The 14,342-nt window shown below is 39.9% G+C and overlaps 1 protein-coding gene across 2 annotated transcripts in view; it reads right to left on the minus strand.

Moving 5' to 3' along the window:
- LOC126008969 (cytochrome P450 20A1) overlaps nucleotides 1–14,342 on the minus strand; it is an 80,022-nt gene that overhangs the window by 17,938 nt on the left and 47,742 nt on the right. For both annotated transcript variants that reach the window (XM_049773295.1, XM_049773294.1), the window contains 2 exons: nucleotides 9,712–9,832; nucleotides 2,467–2,578 (listed from right to left, as the gene is read on the minus strand). In XM_049773295.1, the coding sequence (XP_049629252.1) occupies nucleotides 2,467–2,578; nucleotides 9,712–9,832 (233 nt within the window). The remainder of the gene's footprint in view (nucleotides 1–2,466; nucleotides 2,579–9,711; nucleotides 9,833–14,342) is intronic.

Below are 14,342 nucleotides of genomic sequence, written 5' to 3' on the forward strand. Positions count from 1 at the left end.
TTCTGAATACTAAATAACAGAAGAAATTATGATCTATTATGACTGTGATCTTATACAGAGAATATCTCCCTGGGCTATCACAAAATTTGGAATACCTAAAGAAATACCAGACTTAAGTATATGGTCATTTAAAATCTGCACATAGATCTGTGTATATGAAAATAAGTATATGGAAAGTAGCCTTTATGTATAAATTAGATTTTAAAATACATACAAATAATAATGATCAGATATAACAGTAATATGTATACATACAAAAATCTACAAAATAGATAAAATAAGTATTGATAGAGAAGGTATATGATTTGTACTTTAAAACAAAAAGGTCTAATTATGTTATTTAAGATGATTGTGTTAGGGGCCAGAGTGATAGCACAGTGGTAGGGCGTTTGACCTACATACGGCCAACCCAGTACAGACCTCAATTCAATCCCGGCATCCCATATGGTCCCCCAAACCAGGAGCGATTTCTGAGTGCATAGCCAGGAGTAATCCCTGAGCATCACTGGGTATGGCCCAAAAATCAAAACAAACAAACAAACAAAAAAGATGTGTTAGCAAGTAGAAGCAAAGATAAACAAGTGAAACTACATTAAATTAAGAGGCTTCTGTGCCTCAAAGGAAATGGTGACCAGAAAACAAAGGCTGCCCATAGATTGGGAGAAATTGTTTGGCCACCATCCATCTGATATGCAGTGATTATCAAAATGTTTGAGATATTAATACATTTCTTGTAAAAATTTACAAGAAAAACCCATCAAAAATGAGGAGAAGAGATGATCAGAAATATTCTCAAAGAATATTTGAGGGGGCTGAATTGATAGCAAAGTGGGTAGGCTTTTGCCTTGCATATGGCTGACTTGGATTCAAATCCCCAGCATCCCATATGGTCCCCTAAGCCTGCCAGGAGTAATTTCTGAGTGCAGAGCCAGGAGTGACTCCTGAACACCGCCAGGTGTGGCGCAAAAGGGAAAAAAAAGAATATTTGAAAAAAATGTTTTGCATCACTAATCCATCAGAGATATACAAATCAAAACAAGAAGATATCAGCTCACATCACAGAGACTGGCACACAAAATAAAGAACAAGAACAACCAGTGCTGGTGCAGATGTGAGGAGAAAGGGACTACTATTGGAAAGTGGCCCAGCCTTTATGGAAAAGAATAAGTACTTTCCTAAAAAAAATCTAGGAATTGAGCTTCCACATGACCCAGAAATTCCACTTCTTGAAATATACCCCAAGGGACCCAAAAACAATGGAGAAGAGACATTTACACTCCTGTATTTCTTGCAGCACTATTCACGATAGCCAAAATATGGAAACAATACAGTGTCCAAGAATAGATGAATAGGTAAAGAAACTGTGGTTCATATATACACAGTGGAATGTTGCTCAGCCATAAGAAAAGGTAAAGTTATTCAATTAGCAGCTACATGGAAAGTATTATGAATGAAATCAGAGGGAGAGAATCCAAACAGAATGATCTATCTCATGCGTGGGATTTAAAGAAACATGATGGTGGGATAACAACTATTGGGATATTTGGTATTCCAATGAAAACAAAGATCAAGAGAACTGATAGGAAACATGCCACTTGAGGGGGGGTTAGGGTACAAGACAGGGTTGGAGCAATGACTATGGTGGAGGGAAACATTCAAAGGCGAGGAGGTGGTGCTGAAAGGGGTAAAGTATTGTGCATGAAATTGCATGTCAGCAAAAGTACTGTAAGCCACAGTGCAAACACTAATATATATATTATATATATATTATATATTAAAAAAAGTGCCCCTCCTAGAGGCAGACTGTGGATGGGGAAATGGGGAGGGGGTGGAGGACAGTAAACACTATTAAGGGGAGGTGTTGAAACATTGTTGAAACATTCATAACACCTGTCATGAGTAATTTTGCAATTTTGAAGAAGGAGGGAGGAGGAAAGAGGGAAGAGGTAGAGGAATGAGAAGGGGAGGAAGAAGAGGAGGAGGATAAGAAGAGCAGGAGGGAAAAGAAGAAAAGGAGAAGGAAAAGAGTACGGAAGAAAAAGGGGTGGAGGAAGAGGAAAAAGAGTGCACCCCTATAAACATGGTATATATAGCCTTGAAGACCTACAACATTAATGCAAGTTCCAGTGCTCCACAGGGTTTGGTCTCTTGAAAAATGTGTAGAGGCTGGAGCAATAGCACAGCTGGTAGGGCATTTGCCTTGCACGCGGCTGATTCATGTTCGATCCCCAGCATCCCCTATGGTCCTCTGATCCTGCCAGGAGTAATTTCTGAGCACAAAACCAGGAGTAACCTCCGAGCATCGCTGGCTGTGGCCCAGAAATCCCCCCCCAAATGTAAATGAAACTGAAAAATAAATAAAATGACTGTCTTTGAAGCAATGTACTGAATTTTTTAAATAGTAAATCTTTAAAATATACACTAAAATGGAAAAATAACTGAATTACATTATCCAATGCTTCCTACCTCTTTAGGAACAATAAACGTGTCGATCTTTCCTTCATTCTCCTGAAGTCTGGCAGCAACAGGGGTCAGCTTGGCAGTCCGAACAGTTTCACAAAGCACTTGCCGACAATACCTGTTAAGAATAGATCTTGAAGAGCTCTGCTTTGAGAGAGGCAGTCTGAAGTACTGAAATATTACATGACAATTTTACAACCTTCCTCGTTTGAAACAATCACAACACTTAAATTTATTAACTTTGGGGGGCTGGAGAGATAGCATGGAGGTAAAGCGTTTGCCTTTCATGCAAGAGGTCATCGGTTCGAATCCCAGCGTCCCATATGGTCCCCTGTGCCTGCCAGGAGCAATTTCTGAGCATGGAGCCAGGAGTAACCCCTGAGCACTGCCGGGTGTGACCCAAAAACCACAAAAAAAAAAAAAAAAAAAATTTATTAACTTTGGTTTAGGGGCCACACCAGGCAATGCTGAGGCATTACTCCTGACTACACTCAGGGGTTCCTGCTGGCGGGCTCAGAGAACTATATAGGGTACCAGAGATTAAACCTGGGTTGGCCATATGCAAAGCAAACATCCGACCTATGGCCTACCTCTCTAGCCCACAATGTAATTTTGGGGGGAGAAAAGATAATATGGGGATCAAAACTTGGTCCTCATATGGACAAAGCGTGTGCTCTATCACTAAGCTACAACCCTTGATCCTATATCTTTTTTTTGGGTTTTTGGGTCACACCCGGCAGTGCTCAGGTGTTATTCCTGGCTCCGGGATTCGAACCGATGACCTCCTGCATGAAAGGCAAACGCCTTACCTCCATGCTATCTCTCCAGCCCCGATCCTATATCTTAATTCTTGTTTTGGAAGCGAGGGGCAAGGTGGGCTACACTCGAGGGTGCTCAGGGCTTACTTTTTGCTCAGGACTCATGCCAGCAGGGCTTGAAACCATATACCAGACATAGAATCCAGGTCAGTCATGTGCAAGATATGTGACCTACATCCTCTAGTATCTTTTTGAAACCTGTTTTAATTCTTATTTGTTTGAAGATATTACAGATATATACAAAGTAAATAAACATTTAAATAAATTTGTCTTTAAAAATTCCCCCCCAAATTCAAAATGTTATCTCATAATATTTTGAGTATAAAATTTCTATGTATTGGGGGGAGTGGATGGAACAATAATACAGAAAATATGGCACTTGTCTTGTGTTCAGCAGACTCAGCTCAATTCCAGTGTTCCATACGCTCCCCTGAGCCTGCCAAGAGTGATCCCTGAGTGCAGAGCCCAAAGCAATCCCTGAGCACCACTGGGTGTGGCCCAGAATCACACAAAAAATCCTCTATTTTTGATTAAATATGTAATAAGAATTTTAATAAACAGATGTTATATATATACCCCCAAATTATTAAATTATTAAAACGATTGGCATAGTGACAAATGTTAAATATTAAATAATCATGAAAAATGTAATCTCTTAAATTTTTTTAGCAAATTTATTATTTTGAGGGGTCACACCCAGTGTGTGTTCAGGGGTTACTCCTGGCTCTGCATTCAGAAATCTCTCCTGGCAGGCTCAGGGGATCTTATGGAATGCCAGGGATTGAACCCAGGTCTGTCCCTGGATGGCCATGTGCTAGGCAAATGCCCTACAGCTATGCTATCATTTCAGCTTCTAGCAAATGTATATCATTTCATTAATTAAAGAGAACTAAAAATTTTATAGTATCTCCATACTATAATAAATGTAAATAAGACTCTTTAAAAATCTATAAGCAAAATCAAATATTCCAATAGGAAAAAGAAAAATAATTTAAAAAACAATTCACAAAAATATATAAACAAATTAGAAACTCTGAAATGATACTCTAAGTCACTAATAATAGAGAGACTACCATCAAAACAAAACTTTTACTTGCCAGTTTAGCAAAGATGAAAAAGGACAATAGACAATATTAACAAAACACTCATAAACATGAATGAGGTAAACAAAATCTAAAAGTAGTTATAACTAGTTGGTAAAAGTATAAACCCAAACAGCCTTTCTGAAAGTAATCTGGCAGTATACTAAAAATATGAGGGACTGTGGGGCTGGAGCAGTGGCACAAGTGGTAGGGCGTTTGCCTTGCACACATTAATCTTGGACAGACTGGGGTTCAACCCCCCCCCCTGTCCCATATGGTCCCCCAAGCCAGGAGCAATTTCTGAGTGCATAGCCAGGAGAGCATCGCCAGGCGTGCCCCCCCCAAAAATGTGAGGGACCGAGAGATGGATCAGAAGGCTGGAGTGCATTTTGTGCATGCAAGAGGGAAAAGCGTATATAAACATGAGCCAGAGGGAAAAGCGTATATAAACATGAGCTGGAGAAATAGGGTCATATTTAAGGGCTTGCCCTGACTTTTGACCCAGGTTTGATCCCCAGCACTACACACATGGTTCCATGAGCATGGCCAAGAGGAATCTGAATACACAGCCACAAGTAAGCTCTCCGCACAGCTGGGTATGACCTAAAACCAAAAATAAACCAAAAACCATGTGTGTTGCACTGTATAGTTCTCCCAAGCACCACGGTGATCACTGAGCAGAGTCAGGAGTAGGCCTTGAGCATTGCTGGGTGTGACCCCCCCAAAAGTAAAAAGAATAAAAACTAAAATGTATTATTACTACTATTATTTTTGGATTTAAGGCCACATCCAGCGGGCTCAGGATTCCTCCTGGCTCTGCACTCAGGAATTACTGCTGGCATGCTCAGCGGACCATATGGGATGCGGGTCAGCAACATCCAGGGTCAGCAACATGCAAGGCAAACCCCCTACTCGCTGTGCTATCATTCTAGCCCCATAAAATATATTAAATTTTTGCCATAAACCAGCTCTGTTAAACACTTTATAAATAATATCTTTTAATTCATATTAGAACTTCATGGATGCTGATATTCTGATTTTACAGAATTAAAAGCAACAGTTCAAAAATCACATTGCAGGTAAATGACGTTAAGATGACTCAAACCCGGGGGCCGGGAAGGTGGCGCTAGAGGTAAGGTGTCTGCCTTACAAGCGCTAGCCTTGGACGGACCACGGTTCGATCCCCCGGTGTCCCATATGGTCTCCCCAAGCCAGGAGCGATTTCTGAGCTCATAGCCAGGAGTAACCCCTGAGCGTCAAACGGGTGTGGCCCAAAAACAAAAACAAAAACAAAAAAAAAAAAGATGACTCAAACCCAAGGACTGTTTTACTTAAAGCTCCTAATTTCCATCAGTCTTTACTGTACATATGCCTAAATAATATTCTATTTCTAGTTCTTATTAATAGAAAAGATTGGAAATATTGGCAAAAGTATAAATATAAAATGTTGATTATATATTAAACCTAAAAACAACAGAAAAAAAGGAGGAAATTTATTTCCTTTCCCTTTTGAAAAAATATTTATAGGTCACCTACTATATTAAAAGCACTGAAGCACTGCATATGATAATGAGTAACAAAAGTAAGACAGATCCTTAAAGGAATTGCAAGTTTTATTGACAGGGGAAGAGAGAAAGGAAAGGACATCAAGAGTAAACATCTAGGAACTGGAGAAAAATACAGCAGGGTTTTCTTTCAGGAGATGTGGCTGACCTAGGGTCAAGTCTGGCACCCCATATGATCCCCAACTCATGAGGCCCAAAACTAGAAAAATAAAAACAAACGAACATAAAAGAATAAACAAAACAAGTTCAAAAACTGCTGAGAGAGGAATTTCAGGGGCCAGAAGGCCAGAGATACAACTCAGCAGTGTGTGTGTGTGTGTGTGTGTGTGTGTGTGAGTGTGCGCTCGTGCGCGCGCACACACACACACACACACACACACATCTCCAAGAGATAAGAAACAATGCTGTACTTTTGAAGGGACAAAAGATTTTCAGTATCGCCAACTGCAAGGGTAGGAAGAGGCACACATAGTTAAGAGATACAGTGGGAAAGGAATGAAAGGCCAAGCAATTAGAATGCCTCTATAAATTCTGTTACTGAGTTTATATTTTATCTGAAAGGCTATCAGAAATTAAGGATTTTGAATTGGGATGTCACTTGGTCAAACGTGTCTCCCAGGATACAGAGATTACTGGCTCATTGATCTAAATTCTGGCTACACATCAGAATAATCTGAGAAGCTTTTGCAAGTTTCTGATGCCCAGAAAGTGTTTGGGATTGGTCCAAGGTATTCACATTTAAATCCCCGTAGTCAAAGCAGCACACAATCAGTCTTTAACCAGCAGCTCCAGCAGCAATTTGCTGAATAAACTGGTAGAGAATCAAAGCTATTGAAGTATTTCAGACAACTTGATACTGATCTCGTCACATGGAGATAATGAAGACAACTAAAATAGCTTATTTGAAACAAGACCTTGATCACTGGTTCCATGTGGTGGAGTTACTGCAGACAGAATTGTCCACAAAATATTTTGCAGAAAAAAATTTATTGGAGCTGAAGAGATAGTAGGATAGGCACGGTACCTGCCTTGTACATAGCCAATCCAGGTTCAATCCCTCGCACCCCACATGCCCCCCCCCCCCAGCACCACCACCAGGAGTGATTTCTAAGTACAGAGCCAGGAGTAAGCCCTGAGCACTTCTGGCTGTGGCCCTCAATCCCCCTCTCCCCCAATAAGTAACTTACAAAAGCAGTATTTTTTAACAGGGCAGGTGAGATATGAGGGAGGGCTGAGCAATACCTTCCTCAGCCTTACTCCTGTGTTTAGTGGTCATTCCTGGTAGTACTCAGAAATCGAAGCAGAAATGGCCACATGCAAGGCAATCACCTTAACTCCTGTATTATCTCTCCATTCCAATTTTTTTATGTTTTATTAGATACACATTCTAAAAGTTTGAAAAAAGCAGTCAACAGTTAATGAAGAATACCTAAGGGAATCTGACTCAAGGCCTCCATCATTCACTTCACACAATTCTATGTTTACAAACATTTCAAAATACAAATATATATTAGGCTTAAATTTTTATTTATTTATTTCCTGGTTTGGGCACCACACTCAAATATACTCAAAGTTAACTCCTGGCTCTGCACTCAAGGAACATCACTCTTGGTGCTTTGGGGACCCTATAGGGTGCTGGGGATTGAACCAGTGTTGGCCACATGCTATGTAAGTGAAAGTTCTATCTGGCCCAGACTTAAAATTGCTTAAACAGATAAACTCAAACTTTAGACATTATAAAAAGGTCAGTAGTCTGTCTCCCTGTGAAATATGGTAAAGGCTTATAATTCTTTTTTTTTTTTTTGGTTTTTGGGCCACACCCAGCAGTGCTCAGGGGTTACTCCTGGCTGTCTGCTCAGAAACAGCTCCTGGCTGGCAGGCACGGGGGACCATATGGGACACCGGGATTCGAACCAGGGATTCGAACCAACTACCTTTGGTCCGGGATCGGCTGCTTGCAAGGCAAACGCCGCTGTGCTATCTCTCCGGGCCCCAGGCTTATAATTCTTGCCAGTGACTATTTGCCAGCTTCAAAACTGTTCCCTAGCTGACATACACTCCAAATAGGGTGGCCCAATACTCAACTCAGATTTCCAGTCTATAAGTAACACAGGTGCTATTTTTGATCATTAAAAACTATTCTAATAGCCTTCTCTGTCTTGTACAGGGGCCCCTCCCAGCAGTGCTGGCCTAGTGGAACTCAGGCCCATGGCAATTACCTGAACCCTAACTTATAATGCTGGGGATGGGCATATAGTACTAAGGATTAAATTTGGGGGCTCACAGGTGCTCTACCTTGAGTCAACTCCCCAGCTCAAAGTCATCAATTTTATTTAATCTCTTAAGTAACAATGACATTTATATTTAAAGATGCATCCTTTTCTGTATAAATTTTAATAGTTATATAACCCTCTGCATGATAAAAGAACATTTCCTTCACCCTAAGAAGTTCCCTCAAGCTAGGCCAGAGAGATAGTTTGGGAGTATCCCAGGCACTTGCCTTACATGCAGCTGATGCGTGATAGATCCCCAGCATATAGTCTACTGAGAACCATCAGATAAGCCCTGATCTCATCTGAGTGTAGACTCCCAAAAAAACAGTTTCCTCAAATCCCGTTAATTGCCATCTTCCCTATTTCTGGCCACAAATAATTGCTGACTTCTTTCTATTACTTTTTTTCTTATCATTTTACCTGAAATGAGATATTGGAAACTACCTTAATGTTTGGCTTCTTTTATTTAGAACAGAAGTCTCAAACTCGCGGCCGCGGGCCGTTTGCGGACCTCCATACAACATTTTGTGGCCCGCGGCTGGCCTTCAAATATCGCAGTATTTGTGATTATTCGCTTATCGAATAATCGCAATAAAAATCGCATTAGTAAGAAAAAAATTGCATTAAACATTTGCATATCCCGAGCAGTTTCGTTCGGGGTATGCAAATGTTTAATGCAATTTTTTGCGATTTTTTTTCTTACTAATGCGATTTTTTATTGCGAATATTCGGTAAGCGAAATCCCTTATGCGGCCCTGCCTCACCCCAACTTTGCCTCCTGTGGCCCCAGGTAAATTGAGTTTGAGATCCCTGATTTAGCAGAATGAGATTAATCCATGCTATTTTGTATGTTGATGCTGTGTTCATTTTTATTACTTGGTATTGTTCATGGTCTGAATAAAATACTATTTGTTTACCTATACATCAGTTGACAAACACTGAACTACTTTCAACGTTTTGCTTTTACAAAAATAGTACTATAAGTATTTGCATATAGGTCTTGTGGGGGCATATGTTTTTATATCCCTTGATATATGTGTCTAGGAGAATTGCTGGATCACTTGGTGTGTGAATGCTTCACTTTGTAATAGTGCACTAAATAGTTTTTCAGCAGAATTGTATCAATCTGCACTCTCACCTACAAAATCTGAGTGTTCCTTACTTTCTATCACTGATCTGATATTTAAAAAAATAATATCTTTATTTAAGTACCATGATTACAAGCATGATTGTAGTTGGGTTTCAGTCATAAAAAGCGCACCCCCCTTCACCAGAACAATGCTCCCACCACAAATGCCGCCCATCTCCCTCCTCCCAGATCTGATTTTACATTGGCTAGTATAAAGATCTCCCAGAACTATCTAATGATCTGAGAAAACAAATTAAATATTTGTTAAATGTACATGTAACATTTTAAGTACTATAAACTATATAATTTCCTTAGATATTAAGATTTTAGTCATAGTAAGTGAGTACACTTACTTTTAGTGATTCCCCTCTTTTGTGGTCTTACCTGAGCTGCTCAAGTTTCTCTGGAGTAATAGGACCATTCCCAAAAACTTGATTTATCTCTTCTTGGAGTTTATTCTGAACTTCTTCAGAGGTGCTTAAAAACCAAATTGCCCAGGTGCACACTAAATAAAGATTTATAGAATGAGTAATTAGCTAATTCTTAATTTGGATGCAGAATAAGGAAAAATTTATTAAACTTTTTGGGGAAGATTATACTTTTCTTTTTATTTATGATATTATAGATAAATGTTACCCCCCCCCCAAACCCAGATTCTTCACAGAATTTGTACTTCATTGATTACTGGTTATAACACAAATATTTTCATTTTACTACCTAGAAGAAATAGTAAAGATTTTCCTATAAATCTATAGGAGTTGCCCCTGAAAAGTGGCAATTAGGGCTGGGAAACTAGATAAAAGACTGGAGTACATGCTTTGCATAAAAGAACTCTAGATTCACTGCATGCAACACCAAGAATAACCCCCTGAATATAGACCAGGAATAATTCCTGAGCATAATCCCATTTGTCAAAAAAAAAAAAGAAAGAAAGAAAACACACACACACACACACACACACACACACACACACGCAAAACCAAAACTGACAAGTAGTAGAAATCATTTTTTGCATTTTACCTTAGGTCAAGTAGCAATAATAAAATTCACTCTAAAGAAGTGTTAAATGCCAATAACTTTATAAATTTATTCTCTAAACTGTAAAATTAAAAGAAATGGATTTATTCATTTACTTAGGAGCTATTAAAATAATTTTTTTTTTTTTTTTGGTTTTTGGGCCACACCCGGCAGTGCTCAGGGGTTATTCCTGGCTGTCTGCTCAGAAATAGCTCCTGGCAGGCACGGGGGACCATATGGGACACCGGGATTCGAACCAACCACCTTTGGTCCTGGATTGGCTGCTTGCAAGGCAAACGCCGCCGCTGTGCTATCTCTCCGGGCCCTATTAAAATAATTTATATAAATTAAAAGTAGAATATGTTCTTTAAATCAGTTGGGGTTTGTTTTGTTTAGAGATCACATCCAAGCAGTGCTCAGGGGCTTATTCTGGCTCTTTAGGAGTGAGTCCTGCAGACGTAGATGAAACCCAGAGGATCATATATTGTACCAGGGATTAAACAGAGGTTGAATGGAGACATTCAACCCTAAATCTGTTTTTGTGTTGTTGTTTTTTCTCAGTGCTATAGATTATACCCAGGGCTTACACAGGTAAGACAAATGCCCTATTGCAAAACTGTATCCTCAGTCCTAAACCAGAAGTTTAAATTTGTATATATAATGATACTGGCTCAAGGATTAGGTCTGGCTGCAACTCAGGACAGTAGTTCTCAAATACCACCTGAGATCTGATTGATAGTAAAACCAACCTACACCACAAATTCTTATTCAGCATGTTTTTGGGTGGGGTTCAGTTATTTTGATGAAAGCAAAGATATTGGAAGCTCACTAGCTTATGTATTACTTTTACCTTAAAATGAGATATTGAAGTCTGGACCAATAGCACACGGTAGGGTGTTTGCCTTGCACATGGCTGACCCGTCCCAGGACAGATCTGAGTTCAATCCCCAAGCATCCAATATGGTCCCCTAAGCCTGCCAGGAGCGATTTCTGAGTGCAGAGTCAGGAGTAAATCCTGAGCACCACCGGGTGTGGTCTAAAAACCAAAACTAAGGGGCTGGAAAAGATAGCACAGCAGTAGGGCAGTTGCCTTGCATGCAGCAGATTCAGGACATATGGTCATTTGAATCCCGGCATCCCATATGATCTCCTGAGCCAGCAGCAATTTCTGAGTATAGAGCCAGGAGTAACCCCTGAGTGCTGCCAAGTGTGACCCAAAAGCAAAAAACAAAAAAAACCAAAAAAACCTTTTTATAAAATAATATATTTATTTAAGCACCATGATTGCAAACATGTTTGTAGTTGGGTTTCAGTCATAAAAAGAACACCCCCCTTCACCAGGGCAACATTCCCACCACCAATACCCCTATCCCTTCCTTCCCAACCCCTTTCCTGAATACCATACAGGTATTCTACTTCTCTCACTTATTAACATTCTCATGACAGTTGTTAGTGTAGTTATTTCTCTAACGTCACTCACCACTCTTTGTGGAGAGCTTCATATCGTGAGATGGTCCTTCCAGCCCTCGTCTCTATTGTCTCTGGGCATTATTACAATAATTTCTTTTATTTTTTTAAAACCATAAATGAGTGAGATTATTCTGTGTCTATCTCTCTCCTTCTGACTTATTTCACTCAACATAATAGATTCCATATCCATCCATGTATAGGAAAATATCATGACTTCATCTCTCGCTGCTTAATATTCCATTGTGTATATGTACCACAGTTTCTTTAGCCATTCATCTGTTGAAGGGCATCTTTGTTGTTTCCAGAGTCTGGCTATTGTAAATAGCTCAGCAATGAATATAGGCATATTTGTACTGTGTTTTTGTGTTCCTACAGAATATCCCTAGGAGTGGTATAGCTGATCCTAAACTGGATCAAAAGACTGATGCCAGGTTTTGAGGAATTTCCATATTGTTTTCCATAAATGCTGAACTAGACAGCATTCCCACCAGCAGTGAATGATAATTCCTTTCTCTCCTTACCCCCACAAAAATTTTAAGTATATAAAAATATCAATGAAAAATGAAAGGTATGAAAATGGTTAAGAGCATGCAACAAAAGAAATAGTGTAGCTACATTTCTTCTAGAAAGCCACGGCAAATTCAAGCATTCAACAAATGGAACCATACAGATGGACCCATGTATACATAAAAAATTCCTCTTTTCCTAGACTATGCTTAACACATTGATGCTGGCACATACCGTGAATGGCTTATATTTGAACATTCCTAAATGAACATAACTTGCAGACATGTGCTCCAACCCTGAGTCAGCTCCCTGCTCCCAGATAACAATCAAATTTTTTTTTTGTTTTTGGAGATGGGGACTGTGGAGGTCACATCTGGCAATGTTCAGGGGTTACTGTTTCCCAGCATGGTGCTCAGGGGTTACTACCAATTATGCCTGAGGGACCAAGCTATGCTAGAGCTGAAATGTGGAACTCTAACATAAAAATTACCAAAAAGTAATTATTTTGTTTGATTGGTTTTTTTGGTTTTTGGGTCACACTTGGTGGCACTCAGGATTCGAATCACAGTTCGAGCGCCAGATGTTGCATTAAATAATTAATGATGGTTGCTGGATAGAGGTGGATGGATGGAGGGATATTTCTCTGCCATCCCAGGCCAGATGGCTCCGCAATCCCCATTCAGTTGGCGGGTCCCAGGTTTAGGTGAACGTCGGAATTAGGCTCATCCAGAGACAGGCATCAGGAAGCATCAACTTTATTCATGCCCTATCCACCACATGTGTGGCCTATATCATAACCTTTTAAGCATTCAGCCATTCTTAGCTAGCCCTGCATCTTAACTCCTTTCAGCCATATTCCCTTTGACCTCCATGCTGGCAAAAGACCAAAAGAGACTAATCCCCTGGGTCAAAGGCCTTATATAACCTTCCAAGACACTCCCTGGAATGGGAGGGGTCTTGCAGGTAAGGTTACACGTAATATCCGGTTCCCAAGACCCCCTCCCAGAAATGGGCGGGTCTCAGGTAGACCTAAACTCCAGGATGGAGTTACAGTTTGATTGGTTTTTTGGTTTTTGGGTCACACTTGGTGGCGCTCAGGGGTTACTTCTGGCTCTGCACTCAGAAATTTCTCCTGGCAAGCTCGGGGGACCATATGGGATCCAGGGATCGAATCTGGATCCATCCCAGGTCAGCTATGTGCAAGACAAACACCCTATCACTATGCTATCACTTTGTCTCCCATAAATAATTATTTTGATAATTTATTTATAGGCATAGTTCCTAAAAGGCACACAAATAATTCCCTATTTTTAGCTTCCTCCATGTGTTCAATAGTTTTTGAAGAAACTCCAGAATTTCTATTTCATAAATGAGAAATTTGTATATTTTACAATATGTATGCATATGTATCAAATTAATAATCTACAGTAATTCACATATTAAAAAGCTTAGCAGAAGGACTGCTTATAGAAGGTACTCATATACTCTAAGAATCACTTAAAATTATTACCACTATGTATAAAAACATCTCAAACTTAAGTTCTTTTGTACAAATCATTAAAAAGTGGACTTTTTAATCACTGGAGACACGTTCAATATGTAATTTTAGGGACCAAGGAGATGGCTCCAAAGACTGAAGACCAGGTTTGCACTCAAGGGGCCCTGGATATAATCTCCAGCATCTCATGGTCCCCCCACACACTATCAGCAAAGAATTCTAAGCACCAAGTCAAGAGGTGACCTCTCTAGCTGCTAAGTATCACAGGCAGTATTTTAATTAAGGTTTCAAACTTATTGTTCATCTCAAGTAAAACAAGAGGTTCTTTAAAAAATGATCAACCCACATATAAAGAAAAGTCAGTATTTGAACATTCTTCCTGGGGCTAGAGTGATGGTACAGCAGGTATGGTGCTTTCCAGGCATGTAGCTGACCTGGTTCAATCCTCTCCACCCTGCAGAGCCAGTAGTAACCCCTAAACATCACTGACCATGGCCACACACACACACAAAAATCTTGCTTA

The sequence above is a fragment of the Suncus etruscus genome, chromosome 5 (genome assembly GCF_024139225.1).
Source record: "Suncus etruscus isolate mSunEtr1 chromosome 5, mSunEtr1.pri.cur, whole genome shotgun sequence".
In the NCBI taxonomy this organism is placed as follows: Eukaryota; Metazoa; Chordata; class Mammalia; order Eulipotyphla; family Soricidae; genus Suncus; species Suncus etruscus.